Here is a 16,508-nt window from a genome sequence, read left to right as displayed (position 1 = left end):
ATATATATATATATATATATATATATATATATATACATATATATATATATATATATAATTCTTTGATCTCACAAGCATCATTATGGAATTACTGCTTTCTACTCTGATTCAAGCATGTGAATCTATGAAAGATACCCTAATACTGGACTTACCTGTAAACTGTGGTTCTCCAGTATTGGTATCTTTCATAGATTCACATGTGACCTACCCACCTCCCCTCAGAGGTCCTCTATGCTCTTTTACTCTTATATCACACTTGTGCTGGAAAATCTGAGAGCCTGAGCCTCTGGGGGGAACATTCTGGAGGGTGCAGTCGCCTGATTGGCTGTACTCTGGACTATATATAATGACTTGGACGAGTCATGAAAGTGGAAGATGTTTTCCTATTAACTTCTAGCTTTTTACTTCCTGGTTCTAATTTACCTATAATATGTCTATGTTATGCATATTTATTGCTATTTTCATGTTCCGTGGGACTCCCACTCCGACAATGGGGAATGATTCAAGCATGTGAATCTATGAAAGATACCAATAGTGGAGAACCGCATTTTACAGGTAAGTAACTTTTGTTCTTAGGCATTGCATGCTTTGAAATAAAACAAACAATAGTCTGAAATGCTACTTTAACTAGATGCCGAGCTATTTATTCAGTTTTTCTTACTTTTTTATCTGTTTCTATCCAAACTGAAAATGTTCTGTCTGGCAGCGTGTCTTGTCATTTTCATCCGAAATGCTTTAAGCACTTACAGGAAAACACAGATTCGTTTTTTTTATTTTTAGTCATTTAAATTGTAAATGTATTTCATTTATGTTTTTAAACGTTTAATTGGATTGTGTACTGTTTAATCTGTGATTTATCATAAAAATGAATTCATTAAATCTGTATCATAAACTTTCCTTCCTAGTATGTGAGGTTGTCCCATGACTCGAAACCTGAAGCTATTTTGCAGCTCATGCTGAAGGAATGGCAGATGGAGCTGCCCAAGCTCGTTATCTCCGTACATGGTGGAATGCAAAAGTTTGAGCTTCACCCACGTATCAAACAATTGATTGGCAAAGGTCTTATCAAAGCAGCAGTGACAACCGGAGCCTGGATAGTGACTGGTGGTGTCAATACAGGTGTAGTATAACACAATACATATCTATTTGTAAAGCTTACATTATACCATATACATTTGTGAAGCGGACATTAACCCGTGGGCATTTTGGCGCTCATTTTATCGACCTCAGAAGAATGAAAAGCTGAGTGGACCCACCTGGATTGAAACCTGGGACCATGAGGTCAAACAAAGGCCCCATACAGTGAATGCTTTAGTCCACTAAGCCAAGAGACCTGGCTAGTATATGCAGCATTATAATTTGTTTTGTCTGTAATACTTTTTTGATGAAAATGAATGCAGCCATTACCGTTTCTTCTGCGGATAATTTCCCCATGGCAGCCTCTCAGAATCAGTGTACTGTCGCCATTGTTGCTCTTGAGAGCTCATTAACATTCCATTATAAGTCCTTTTTAGGTCTCGCCTGGCGAACGCAGCGCGGAGCGCTGTCACCAGCGAGATCTATTGTTGTGGATTCGCCTCAGAAGTGGGACAGGAGATGGGCACGCGCAGAGCTTTTGGCGATTTGAGCAGATGTAGGCGCACGCCACCCGGTGTGCACATCTCTTGTCCCCCTTCCGTCTTCGCAAGCCAGCATGCACCCTGCAGTTTCACTTTCACAAAAACTTGCCCCATCGTTTGAGCGGTCGTTGCCGGCCCGCTCAGGAAATACATTTTAAGCAATGTGCCTTCATCTGCACAAATGAAGAATTCCCCACTCGCACGGTCTGGCGGCTGGCTGCGGCGCGGTACCGGAGTACTCCAGTTCCTCCATATTTCTGCCAGCACGATGGGGGGCTCCCTCCTTAGGCATGGGAGCCCCGCACTGCTATCTGCCGCTCTCCCGGGACTTCAGCTTCCGCACTTCCTCTGTTGTGCCGGGGCTCCCTCTTCACCAAGGGAACCCCAGAAGGGGACAGGCGCTGGTTACACCGGCCACACGCGCCGCCACTGGGCACGCGCCGCAGGGCACGTGAAAGTTACATGTACCGCACATGCGCGGGAAGCCCTCGCCCTCCCATGTCTCCTCCCCGGCCCGGATGTGGAGCTGCTTTGTGTATGCCGTTCCCCTGCCTCCCGAGCCTGAGACGGAGCTGCATGGTGTCCTGCTTCGCAAAGCTGGGACTGCGACTGGATTTTCTAGTCCTTCCCCCCACAGCAATAACTGGGTAGATTTCCTTAAGAACTTGTTAACAGGGTTAAATCCTGGATCCTCAATCTTGCGGTCTCGTCTGTTTCTCATATTTGCTCCCTCCTCCGGTCAGCGCCTTGTGCGTTCCAGTCTGACCATTGCCTCAATCGATCTCCCTGCTGGAACTCCTGCACCCCGCTTTACTCGGATGGTCACCATTATGCTACCCCCCCCCCCCCCCAACACCCCCTCCCACCCCACCTGTCCCTTCCCGTTTCTAATCCGACCCGCTGCAGCAAGGGGTCCGGCTCTGGATGTTGCTGTTCTATTTGACACTTTCCGGTTTGTTTTCTACTCGCTTACCCTAACTATGTTGTTCCCCTGATGTTCGATCCTCCATGACCATTTGCCTAGTTCTGTTCTATATTCCAGCTCCCCTCTATCCCCACTCTACACACCATTGGACTTGTTTTCTATCATATTTTAGGCTCTAGTAATGAATGTAACTCCGCTTTTCTCTATGCCATGATTCGTTCTTGTAACTGACGTAACAATGTAAAAATGCACCTGATTTAACTATGTAAAAAATGCTTACTGTATGTAAAGCGCTCTGACACCTCCGGGTCTAGCCAGCGCTATATAAAACTGCTTACATAAAAAAAAAATACTTGCGGCGGCCAAAGGGACTTTGTCTCCTCACTGCATGTATACACTCCTCATGACGTCGGTTTACCTGATGACACAGCACTATATTAAATCGTTGTGAGTTTGGACTTGCGCTCCAGTGGACATGTTAAAAACACTATATTTTGAGGCGTACATAAGGATGAATAAACTTAGGTGAACCTCCTGGTGCACATCCTCGTAGATATTCAAGGATCCCTCCAAAGGATTCGCACACAAGCAAAAGCCATCCTGATAAGGACAGGACCAGAGAAGCTGACGAAACTAAAGGAGATTATGAATTAAAGCAACAAAAAGAAGTGTGGCGCCTTTTAATGGGATCAACTTGGTGTGCAGTAGGCCTGATAGCAACTGAGGGTGTTCATCTACTAGAAATTTACAGTGGGTTTCGGCTGTGCTGTCCAGACAAATGTCCTTGCAGATTACCGGATGTGCAGTTCTGGTATCACATTTACAAGATCCTAGCTTGATGGTCCATGAGACAAGTTAAGCTCACATCCATGCCCAGAGGGCATGGGAAGCAGGTTGCAGAGCTGTCTATGGGAGATGCTATCCCTATGTGGATTTTCTAAAATAACGTGGGGGTGGTTCATTGAGCTGATGTGAAAGAATTATTATGGTCTCAGGCTGAAGAGTTAATTTGGATCATTAAAGCTCCAAGGTTACATAGATATATTTTTCTTTCCTTTTACTTCCCTTCCTCCTCTGAATGCTGATTTATGGAGACTATGCAAAGTAGGGCATACAGTTGGAAAATAATTGAGGGAAGGTAAATAATTAAGGTGCTCAGAAAAATTCTGCTGTACATCCCGCCTACTTTAAAGAAGACGGTGATGGGAGCCCTTGTTATGTCCCGAGTGGACTATTGTAACTCACTCTACCTGGGCACTGGAGAAAAACAATTCACAAAGCTACAAGCAATTCAAAACTCGGCAGCCAGAGCCCTGCTGAACTTGCTGAAACGCCATCCCACAAATCCAAAGCTATACGCGAACTTCACTGGCTTCCAGTTAGGCGCAGAATTCAGTTTAAGGCCCTCTACCTTGTCCACAAATCCCTGCATGGGAAAGAACCTGACTATCTCGCCAAACTCGTTATACTCCGCAGCGCACTTTGAGATCAGCCAGCCAGGATTTAGTATGTCAGCCCCGAATACGGAGAGCCGGTGGGGTGGGAAATCTTTTTCCCACCAAAGCTCCAAGTTATGGAATACGCTGCCCCTGCCCTTCGTTCACAGAAGTTTAAAATGAGTTTTAGGAAGGCACTGAAAACCTGTCTCTTTTCCATGCCCTAATTGCTCTACCCTGTTCTTCTGTACTATTGCGCCAAGACGCCGCGGCAATCGAGCGCTTTAAAAATATTTCAGTCAGTCAGTTAAAAAATATTATTGTAACTCACAGAATATAAATATTTGTCGCAGTTTGTGCCAAGTGCAGGGTCATATTGATAGTAAGGTCCCTTCTTCGTATGTGGCTACCCATATTTTCATTTAAACACTTGTAAATATTTATAAAGCTGGAAAAAGACAATAAAAAGAGCCAAACTTCAATAAAAGTCTTTTGTTTGGTTTTTTTTCTGCCTGGCTCAGCTTGAGGTGTAAAGAAAACTCTGTTCAATGTGTATGTATTCTTTTTAGTGGCAAACTTGGCTCTAGCTTTTAAGTTGTTGTGTCACATTCTTGGGTTATTTAACTGTATTACTGACCCAGAAAGCGCTACTTTTTGTTCAATGCTTGAATTATGTTTACTAAAAATAACAATAACATGGCTTATTTAAAAAACATGACCAGCATTTGCAATGCAATAGGTCTCGCATTACTGAATGTTTGAGCTATTGGTGCTGCATTATTATTATTAGCAATGCCAATAGCTCAAACTTTAATAATGCAAGACCTATTGCATTGCAAATGCTTGTTAAATGTTCTCATAAAACCTGAGACTACTTTATCAGATGTAAAGGTCTGTGTCTCTGTTCTGACTGACTGCACCTGCCCTATTATGAAGGAGTATGTTCTGTGGTCTTCTTAATATTGATGTGGCCACACACCTGACTCTGATAACTGCTTGTCAAGGCTGGGAAGAAGGCTTCAAGGGTTGCTTTGTTGCAAAGGGGAAAATTATGTTTGTGAGGGCATACAGGTCTTTGAAGTGCCTGTTTAACCCCATAATCCATCCCGTGTTTTAATCTTCCAGCTGCACGGCCTCGAAAGTGTTCTCCCTCTGGTGGTTGCCTAGTTATATATTTGTGCTTGTCCCTTTGTAACCTTACTCATGTGACCTCCTTTTCTGATCTTAATCTTGATTTTTTTAATAGGCACAGGATATCTTGTATTAGTTATTATGAGAATCTTTTTGAAAGCATGTGTTTGAGGCATGTGAGCTATAGCTCACATGTTGTGCATAGCTCGCCATCTAGTGCTGGGTCCAGATGTTTGAACTTTGTTTTTCTTTGAAGAAGTCTTTCCAGTCACGAGGTAGGTGACTCCTCCTTTCGATGATAGTGAGCATGGGCATCGACTCCATTGTTTGATTATTTTTTTCCGCCATCGGGTTCGGATGTCCTTTGCTGTACTCAAGTTCAACACCGTTCCTTTGGTTTCCCTCAGTGCGCAAAATACTCGCCTTTGACAGTATTGTTTTCGATCGCGTTTTCCCTTTTAATGTATATCGTATTTACTTGCAAAAAACAAACTTTCGATCGGAAAGCTCGTGGAAGGACGTCTTGGATTCCCGCGTCGGGTCGACCCACAGTCAATGGAACAAAGTCCCTTTAAATTCTACCATCCGTGTCATGCGAAATACCCGCGCACCGACTCACACAAAGTGTGTAATCTGTGTTTGTCCCGCCAGCACAGAGAACAGGACTGAGACGCTTGCCAGGCTTTACCGGTCCAAGAAGACCCTTCGCGACTGTCTGGCTCGACATCAAGATATGCAGAACCAGCACACAAGCTCCATTCCGGACATCTTCGGACACCAATCGGACGAAGAGGCCGGTGAGGCCATGGGAACCGAGGAGGAGCAGGAGCCGATCACCATGCCAGAGCTCAACTCCGACCAAGAGGCCGACATCCCACATGGCCAAGCACCCTGATTACAGCTCCCCCCTCGTCCCATGACCCAACTCCACAAAAGAAGAAGGCTCCGGTCCAACCTGCGCCCTCGGGCTCCGGTTGGCACCGATACCATGCTTCTGACGCCCTGCCTTCTGGCTCTGCACCAAAAAGCCTCCCGGCTCCAAAAAGACTCCCTCCAAATCAAGTTTGGAGCCGAGAACTTCAGACCGAAACGCAAGTCTGGCACAGACCCCCACCATTCGGCACCAAAACACACTTTGGATCCTAAAACATCAACCCCCAAGTCTTCGGCGCCGAAACAGTCAGATGTGCCAAAATCACCAAAAAGACAGTTTCGATGCTCCCAATCGAAATATCAGATCCGAACCAAAACTTGCTGTATATTCATCCTCAAACTGGACATATCACCACTAAAGTGACTTTAAAAAGAAGGACTGATACAGAGGAAGAATACCACATTCCTTTACTGAAGAGAACAATTGGAGCTAACTCTTCCCCACCTCCTCTTCCTCCACCTCCTTCACCTCAGTTTCAGCCTATTTCACCTGAACATTCACCACCACGTACACCTGACAACCAGGATGATGAGGATGACAATAGGGATGGGGATGATACTCAACCAATGCAAGACCCATGGGATGATTACAATACTAATTCGCCCAAGGGCAATGATCCTGATTTATATTCTAACCAGCCTTCTCCACCAGATAACAGTGTAGGCTACATTGAGTTGCTGGGTAGAGCTGCCAATTACCATGGGGTGCAGATACACGAGGAGTCCTTAGAAGAGCATTTCCTCTATGAAACCCTCAGTACCACGCAGAGGTCATCATATACACTACCTATGCTCAAAGGGATGATCAGGCACGTAGATGACATTTTTAATGTCCGGTAAGAGCTCTTATTCTTACACCTAGAGTAGACAAAAAATACAAGCCAGCACCATCGGACCCAGTATATATTAATCGCCACTAGACTCCCTGGTTGTGTCCAAGGAAAAGGGCCAACTCTCAGACAAGCGAATATGCTCCACCCCCGGATAAAGAATTCAAACTTCTTGATGCTTCTGGGAAAAGGGTGGCCTCTCGGGTGGCCAATTTCTGGCGTGTCTCCAACACTCAGGCATTGGTAGCACGATATGACCGTACGCACTGGGACGAGATGGATCAATTAAGACAATGTTTGCCCCAGGAACAGAGATCTAAGACACAAGACCTGGTGTGTGAAGTGCAACTTATTTCCAAAGCTATAAGATTTTCCCTAGATGGTGCAGACACTGCTGTTAGAGTGGTAAACACCGGTGTCCTCTTGAGAAGACATCCTTAGCTTCGCAGGGTTCAAACCAGAGGTGCAAATCTCCATTTTAACCACTCCCTTTGATAAAGAGCATCTATTTGGCCCAATGGTAGGTTCTTCACTAGAGAAAATGAAGGACACTATAGTGGCCAAAGTCATGGGAGCCCTTCAGTCAGTACAAAGCTGTGGTTCCTTTCGGCACTCCTTTTACTGTGAAGGATTTAAAAAGACCTCCTCTGGGCCATCTCCACCTATAAGGGCAATAGCCAACCCTCTCCATCTAGGGGTTACTTCAGAGGGGGTTATAGAGGTAACATCAGAAAAGGGTAGGGGTAGGGGTTCAAACGCATGTACCTCCCCCTCTAATACAAAGCAGTGACTTGCCTCCACTTCCCCCCAACCACTTAACACCTGTCAGGGGAAGACTCATATTTCCTACCAATCTGTCAGTAAATAACAGACAATTAGGTGCTACAAATTATCCATTCTGGTTACTGCCTGGAGTTCATCAACACTCTTCCAAACATTCCACCAAAATCACACAAACTTTCACCAGATCACCTACACCTCCTCAAACAAGAGGTTCAGTCTCTACTTCTAAATGGAGCTATTGAACCCGTACCACCGCAACATCACGGGTTGGGGGTATACTCTTTTTACTTCCTAATACTCAATCGAGATGGTTCTCTCAGACCAATATTACATCTCAGAGAACTAAATATTTACATTGTCAGATCATTTCCACACGGTGACACTGCATTAAGAATTACCTCTACTGCAAAAAGGCGACTTTCTGTCTACTTTAGATCTAAAAGATGCCTTTTTTCAAATTCCAATCTACCCTGCTCATCGCGAATTCCTCAGGTTCGTGGTAGCTGGTTAACACTTGCAGTTCAAGGTACTCCCATTCGGAGTCACCACTGCCCCTAGAGTCTTCACAAAGTATTTCTGGCGGTAGTAGCTGCTCACCTGAGAAGACAAAGCATCCATGTCTTCCCATACTTGGACGACTGGCTCATCAAGGCCAACATGTACCAGCAAATGCTGTCAGCGACAAAATCACATCTCCAACCAGCCAATACTCAGGACTACCTTGGAGCCACGCTAAATACTCAACAAGCCCTGGTGGTTCCCAGCGCAGCCAGAATTCTAAATATTCGGGCTTTAATTCTCCAATTTTAACCCAATCATTGGATTCCAGCTCTGGTTTATATGCAATTGCTGGGAATGATGGCATCTTGTATCATAATCGTCCCCCATGCCAAATTGCACGTGTCCACTTCAAGAATGCTTAGTCAGTCAGTGGAACCAGTCACAGGGTCTAGTGACCGATCTAGTGTTGGTAAGCGGCCGCACTCCTCGCTCTCTGCAGTGGTGGACCACACAAAAAGTGTCAATAGGACGGCCTTTCAAAGACTCGGTTCCACAGATAGTACTGACAGCGGACGCGTCCCTCACTGGCTGGGGAGCTCATCTGCAACAACACACAGTGCAAGGCCTGTGGAGTCAACAGCAGAAGTTACTTTACATCAGTCATCAAGAGCTGCATGCAATCTTTCTACCTGTCAAGGCGTTTCAGACTCACTTGGAAGGCAAAGCTGTCTTGGTTCATACTGACAACATGACAGCTATGTATTACATAAAAATACTGGGTGGGGCACACTCTCTCCAACTGTCACACTTAGCTCAAGACATCTGGAGGTGGGCCATTCACCACAAACTTTATCTCCTAGCAGGACATCTCTCAGGAGTGAACAACCAGATTGCAGATCTCCTCGGCAGACAGACACAGCAAATACACAAATGGGAACTACACCCTCAGGTACTCCTCCCATACTTTCAAAGTTGGGGAGTCCCTCAAGTAGACCTGTTCGCCACACACCAAAACACAAAATGCCAAAGCTTCACCTCCAGGTACCCACACCCGCAATCCAAGGGCAATGCACTATAGATGAACTGGTCAGGGATATTGACCTACGCTTTTCCGCCTCTCCTACTCATTCCATGAGTGGTTCCGAAGCTCAGGCAAACTTCTCACACTAATCCTAGTAGCTCCCACAAGGGCACATCAACCATGGTTCGCAGCTAAGTGGAAGAGATTTGTTATTTACTGCGGTAACAATCATATCAACCGTCTTGATGCGTCCATAGAGAACAATTTATGCTATCTGTTACACTTGCAACAGTCCGCGTTGGCTTATACCTCTATCAGACTACACCGAACGGCAATTACGGGATATCCACAAAATAGACAGCATTTGTCTTTATTTAGAGTACCTGTGATCAAAGCTTCCATGGAAGGACTAAAAAGAGTCGTACCACCAAAACTTCCACCATCTCCAGTGTGGAATTTTAATATAGTCCTCTTAAGCTTGGTGGGCTCACCCTTTTGAGCCCATGCACAAATGCGAACTAAAGTTCCTTTCTTGGAAAACAGCTTTCCTCATTGCAATCACATCATTAAGAAGAGTGAATTACAGGCATTAACTATACAAGAACCATTTTTCCAACTACACAAAGACAAAGTGTTTCTTTGTACTAATCCTAAATGTTTACCTAAGGTTGTATCTGCATTTCACATAAGTCAGTCAGTAGAAATACCTGTATTCTTTCCTCAACCTGCTTCAGTTGCAGAAAGAGCTCTATACACCTTAGATGTTAGAAGAGCACTCTTGTACTACCTCGTAACTGGAAAGACTAATTCAAAGAAAAACAAAGTGCAAACATCCAGACCCAACACTAGATGACGAGCTATGCACAGCATGTGAATCTACAGCTCTACATGCCAAGAACAGCTGCTTACTGGGTAAGTAACATTATCCTTTTTAGACATGCATGCATGTTTTTACCTTTAAATGTAGGTATACGCCAATGAATATTGATTACTCTTTGTGTAACAGCTTACAGAAGTACATACATATGTGCAAAATGAATTGTAGACCTGTAAGCTAGCACACGTTTATGGTCATGACTTGGGAGTGTGTGTTGGCCCCTTCTGTTCAATGTACCTTTAGTTTCATTACCAGTGATGTACCCATTATTAGTTGTGTGAGGCAAATCCACTGGGTAAAAAAGTGAATACTGAAGTACTGTTTCTGAAGGTAGTGAATGGTGCGACGTCTGTCTTCATGACATGTCTGTATATTCTGGCAAGTAAGGAGTGGTGCTAGGTCTTTGAACCATGGTGTATTTCAACCTCCCTGCGAGTATGCACTTGGCGAAGATAGACTCCCATCCAACCAAGATATTTTGAAGCTTGTGGCAAAGCTAACGAGATGTCTACTGCAGCGGTTAGAGTGTGCTCGTGACCAAGATCTGGTCACAGAAAAGAGCGTAGATTATAAAAATCCAATCAAGTTGGCAAAAAAGGCTTAAATGAAGTATGCCTGGAAAAAAGTGAGGGCCTTTTGGAAATTGTATCTTGCTGCTCTAATGGTAATCATTTGGACAATGCGTTGTAGGTAGTTATTACCCCCGCTGTTGGTTTGCAGTAGCGGGCAGCAACATTAAAATATGATAGGGAGCAATATCCAAAAAAACCTCACCATATATATGTAGCATTTGCCGGCCACCGGGTCTGGTCGCTGTCTCTCTCTCTCCTGGCGCTCTCTCTTCAGCATCTAGGGCCAAAGAGGGAGGGACTTCCTCCTGTGTGCCATGCGAATCCAACCAATCCTGGAGCTGCGCTGGTTGAAGCAGGCCAACCCACTGCTCATTTTGAGACTGGGGTCCTGAGGCTCATCCGTTATGGTGAAGCACCATTGCCTCACCTGCTGCCAGCACAGCAGTCACACACTTCATAAAATGGTAATAAGTATCATTTTATAATGTGTGGCAGTCTCGTGCTGCTACAACGTGAGGGCGGAGGGGGGGGCAGATTAGTGCTTTTTCGCTATTATTTCAGCCCCCTGCCAGTGCGCATATCAGATTGGCCGGCTGCCTACATCCTGCCAATGTGACGTGCACTACAGAGCCTGCAATCTGAGGGATGAGAAACACCCGAGGGATTGCAGCTGCAGCCACCCCCCCCACCTCAAAATGAGCGCTGAGTTAGTCTGCTCCAACCAATCCTGGATGGTTGAATTTGCGTAGCACAAGTGAGGAGGTCCCTCCCTTTCAGTCCCTAGATGCAGAGGAGAGCTCCTGAAGAGTGAGACGGCGACCAGACCCTGTAGCCGGCAAACACCACATATATATGGTGAGTTTTTTTGGAATTCGTGCCCCACCATATTTTAATTTTGCCCGCCGCTGTTGTTGCAGTTGCAATCCCTCTGCTGTTTCTCAACCCTGGGATTGCAGGCTCTGAAGTGCGCAAGTCAGATTGGCCGGATGTAGGCAGCCGGCCAATCTTATATGCGAACTGGCAGGATAGTGCAGTTGCACTAATCAGCCCGCCCCCTGCCCTCAGGCTGTAGCTGCGCAAGCCTGCCACACACATGTATTTATTATCATTTTAGGAATGTGTTTGCCTGCTGCGCAGGTAGCAGGCGGGACGACACACCACCTCCATAACGGAGGATCAGCCCCTGTTGGTTTGAGTATTTTAACAATTTCTATGAGAAGACTGCTCAGGACGCACCTGGTCTATAAATAGCCACCAAGGGAGGAGACACCTTTAACATTTTATCGAAAGAGGTCAGAACAGGTTTTGTTGCAATATAGCCGAGCAAAACTCAAAGATCTGTGTACCCCTTACTTACCATGGTCTTAAATGTTGTTTGAGTCATTTGATTTCCTTTAGACGTGAAACTTTTTTCCTTCATTATACTAATCTTTACAAAGGGTGAGCACTTTGTCTGTTAATGTCCCTTTTCCCCCAAGAGATTCTGCTTTAGGTTTAACTGTATTTTATTGAATTTTGTGGTCTGCACACATACCATCTGCTACATTCAAATGGCCTTAATGGAGTTGTGGTCCAAGACCAGCCGTAAATAGACCAGGTAAAGAACAGGTACCCCAACAATCTAACATTTCCCCCCTGCTCCCACCCACCGGTGGTGCATTCTAAACTCTATGGTCATAGTCCAGTGTCCGAGAGTTCAAAAAAGAGTCTGGTAGTCACCAGGATTAATCAGGAGTATGAGAGCTCGTTTAAAAATTTTTTTTATTGGTTTTACACTTACAACATATAACAAATAACATATAATCATCATCGCGTTGTTCCTACAGGGGTGGCAGCCCATGTGTCTTAGATGCTGGTAGTACAGTTTACCCTTAGAACACTTGAGCTTGATCGTCTCTGCATTACTACTATAACCCATATAACATATAATCATTGGTGCAATGTGCTGGGGGTATCCGTCCGCTTGATTGGGCTGCAACAAAATATATGCTTGACCGGACCCCTGTCCATCTGTCTACTCTGAGAGAAAAAGAAAGGGGCGGGGGGAAAGAGAAGAGTTTTAGGGGGGAGGAGGGGAAGGGTGTCCTGCTCTAGTGGGTAGTGTGGTGATGGGCTCGTTGAGCGATTCTGACTAGCACTTTCATGGGGGTTCGTATGGGTATAGGAACTTGTCCAAGGAAGCCCACCTACTCCTGTTGGGTTTTCTCCATGGTGTGTTACGTAAGGCTGTGATGTCGGCTCCTCTCGGGTATTTCACCCAGTTGAGCCACCCCTTAAAGGTGGCTTTGGAGGTGTCCTTCCATTTGGTGAGTACTATTTTGACTGCTGCTGTTAGCAGGAGATCTAGGAGGTCTGTCATGTTGCGTGTCAAGATCGGATGTTATAAATGCGGTGGTAAGTGTGGCAAACTCTGTGTGCATCCTAAAGCTTTGTTTATGAAGGTGAATATTTTGTTCCTACATGTTTTGACCTTTGTGCAGTGGAAAATTAGGTGTGCCAGGTCCCCCTGCTCTGTCACAATTCCAGCAGTGGTCGTTTTTCCTCAGACCCAGGTTCGCTAAGCAAAACGGGGTCCAGTAGATCTTGTGCAGAAGCCAGAATTTTGTATGAGCTAACACTCGATGGGTACAACCAAGGGGTGTCTTTCATGCTCGGTAAGTGCGGTGCCTAGCTGTGATTCCCAGTAACTGGTTGTTTTATTGTTGAGCTTGGAGGAGCTGGGACGGAGTAGTCTGTAGATGTGGGAAACCTGGTGGCCCACTTTGTTCAGATTCTCCATATACTGTATAATTGAGGGTTTGTGTCTTGTTGTTTTTGATTTTGTTAGGGCTGTTCTGATTTTAAGGAAGTTGTAGAGTTCTATATATAGTAGGTTATGCCTTTTTTTGGGTCTCGGTCTACGCAGCGCGCATGTGCTGCATAGGAGACCTAATGCCATCGGTCCCCTTTTTCACCCACAACCATACACGCGTTCCATTGCCTTCAATGGCAGCGCGTGCATGTGTGAAGATTCACTTGCGGGAGCGAGCGCCACCATATGGTAGCAATTATCTCTCTCTGCAAGTGAATCGCGCAGGCCACCCTCCTCCCCCCTGCTGCCACATGAGGGATGCGTGCGCCTCCCCATACTGCAGCGGGAGCTCATTAGCCATTCACTTGTCTCGACTACATTTCTAAAAATTGCATGTGCCAATATTCCACGAGAAAAATAGGACTGGCCGACTTTTATGTTGTGTATTTGCACAAGAAAAGATATGTCTGCTCAGTCCGGCCGTGGTCGCTCCAGAAATTCAGAGCTGCCCGGTTTTCAATTTCCCTGGCCAATAGATCACAAGGTCCATGTTTTTATTTGCTTTCTGGGATTTGTAGTCCTATGTAACTAACATATTATAAAATCGGGACTACAAGTCACAGAATGGACATCAAAATATGAGAGCTACTCAAGTAGGGCACTCGGAATCTCTTAACTACCCCAAATCAACAAATCCTCTAGGGGCCACACCTCCTCCACTCTCCTGCACTAAAAAAAGAAAATAAATTAAGGCAGGGGAAACTAGCATTTGAAATGCAATAGGTCTCTCTTTTACGCGAGTTTCATCTATTGGCATTGAAAATGACAATGCCTATTTTTGGAAACATAAATAAAAGGCAATGTCATTCACAATGCCAATAGATTAAACTCGCGTAAATGCGAAACCTATTGCATTGCAAATGCTTGGTTACTCAGCGAGTCTGTTTAATTCTCACATTTCTTCTGCCAGCCTGTTAATTCACAAATGCATGATGACGAGGGGGGAGGTAAGGTTCTTCACTGACATTGCAAGAGAAACGGGAAGAATGGCGTATGCCCTCCTTCCCTCCCCCTTTTTTCATGCATTTACGAATTAACAAGCTGAGAAAAAGAAATATTACAAAATGAAACAGACTCGCTGAGAAACCAAGAGTGTCTCAGACAGCCGGTCTGCGTCTGACTCCTCTGGACACTTTTAAGGCAACTCTAATCACTGTGCCTCCTGCAGAGCCCGGAACTTGCCCAGTAATTAGAGCACAATAAGGAAGCTGTAAACAGCCGCTAACAAAATTTTTTTTTTCGTTCAGTGCCAGGAAAAAAGTCACCATACCATTTCACCTCATTTGCAGGCTTTAGTCAAATGTTGGTAATCCCTTCCTTTCCGCATTGCTCGGTTTACCTAACTTTTCTCAACCAATTGTATCCTAACTCCATCTATAACAGCAGTTTTATGTTTTTTTTTTTACTTTTAAGGTCCCTAATGCGATACCTATTTGGATAATTTTTTATTTTGGTGCCCGTGCGTATTCTCTATCTCAGTGCGACCTGATAGTTGGCAGCCCACTAGCGATTCCTTTGATATTTGCAAATACCAGGCAGTTGGGGTATACCTGCTACCAAATAGGTGTTTGGACACATATCGAACTGGAAAAAGGAAATGCGATGTGTTCACTAGCATATATAAGCTGATAGTTGGTGTCTCATCAATTCCATTTGTTTCAGCTGGCGATTTTTAATATGTACAATTGTAACTTTTTTTGTTTACTAGACGTTCATGCTACTCCACCAGGAACTTTTTGGCACGTGAAGTAACAGTAGATGGTGTAGCACCGATAACAATGTGCTGCATAGCTAAATACTTGCAAGGTCCCAAAAGCGAGACCTATTGGCTGCTGGAGGATGTGCAGCAATTGTCACAGTTGTTTATCAAATTCACTGCGCCCTGCATTTAACAGGGTTAATGTATAGCACACGAATATCGACTGGATCTAGATTACAATGGGCGCCCTCCGAGTTGTGAGGTACTACCGTATATTAAGAGCATCGTTTTGCAATCTGGATACCCTATTGCTACTCATAATGTTGAGACCAGGCTTGTGCTTTTTTTAAGCTTGGGAGCAGTTAGAGTTCATGTGAGTGTCGGACTAACTTTCTTACTAGTTACTCTAGATCTTCACATCAGCCTTCCCTATCATCACTACTAAACGCTTTCGCTTTTAAATCCTGTTCAGCATATACGTTTGAGCATTTAGAATTTTAAAATAGTTGCACTTAGAACTTGGCAGCATTATCTGTGAGTAAATACTGGAAATGTTCTTGTACAGTACGAATATTTTTTTTGTTAACCCTATGTCAAAGGGTAGATGTTTCACCCTTGATTTTTTCGTTCATACAAATCGATGGAAAGCAAGGTTCGAGGCATGTGGGCTGCTGAATTCATATCTGTGCATAGATCACTGCCTAGTGTTGGGTCCGGATGATCGCACATTGTTGTCCTGGAAGAGTCTTCGAAGTATCACGAGATAGGTGGCGCCTCCCCTGGACTACAGTGCGCATGGGCATCGACTCCATCCTCAGATTGTTTTTTTCCGCCATTGGGTTCGGATGTATATTGGTTCACTCTAGTCGGAATCGATATAAAACTTTCTTAAGGCCAAAAGGCCTTAAGCTTTTCGTCGGTATAGTCTTGCATTCGGTGCCCGATTCTTCCAGCTCAGTTTCGAGCCGGATTCCAGAGAGCCGCGTGCTTTCGTCGCTGAAGGCCCAGTCGACGCCAGAGACCTTATCGACAGACCATAATGGAACGGAGTCCGTTCAAGAGATGTCCCATGTGCAACTCAAAATATCCCCACATCGACGTCCACCCGGTGTGCAACAAGTGTCTCTTGCCGGATCATGATTAAGCCAGTTGCATGGCTTGTTCCCGTTTTCGATCCAAAAAGACTCTTTTGCATCGTCGCGCTGTGCGCCAGGAGGCCCAGCAGACTGCACCGGCGCCAGTGAACATATTCGATGCCGGGGATGAAGAAGAAGCTGACCGGGAAGTTCGTGAGAACCTGTCGAATCCCGCGTCGGAGGTCGACTAAAAC

The 16,508-nt window shown here is 45.1% G+C and overlaps 1 protein-coding gene across 1 annotated transcript in view; it reads left to right on the top strand.

Annotated features, from left to right (window-relative positions):
• Positions 1-16,508, top strand: part of LOC147733678 (transient receptor potential cation channel subfamily M member 7-like) — a 1,990,815-nt gene that overhangs the window by 352,752 nt on the left and 1,621,555 nt on the right. Inside the window, exon 5 of the mRNA XM_086958252.1 lies at positions 906-1,119. Within this exon, the coding sequence (XP_086814378.1) occupies positions 906-1,119 (214 nt within the window). The remainder of the gene's footprint in view (positions 1-905; positions 1,120-16,508) is intronic.

This window comes from Lissotriton vulgaris, chromosome 2_1 (assembly GCF_964263255.1).
Source record: "Lissotriton vulgaris chromosome 2_1, aLisVul1.2, whole genome shotgun sequence".
In the NCBI taxonomy this organism is placed as follows: domain Eukaryota; kingdom Metazoa; phylum Chordata; class Amphibia; order Caudata; family Salamandridae; genus Lissotriton; species Lissotriton vulgaris.
This window is presented reverse-complemented; position numbering and strand designations above follow the sequence as displayed.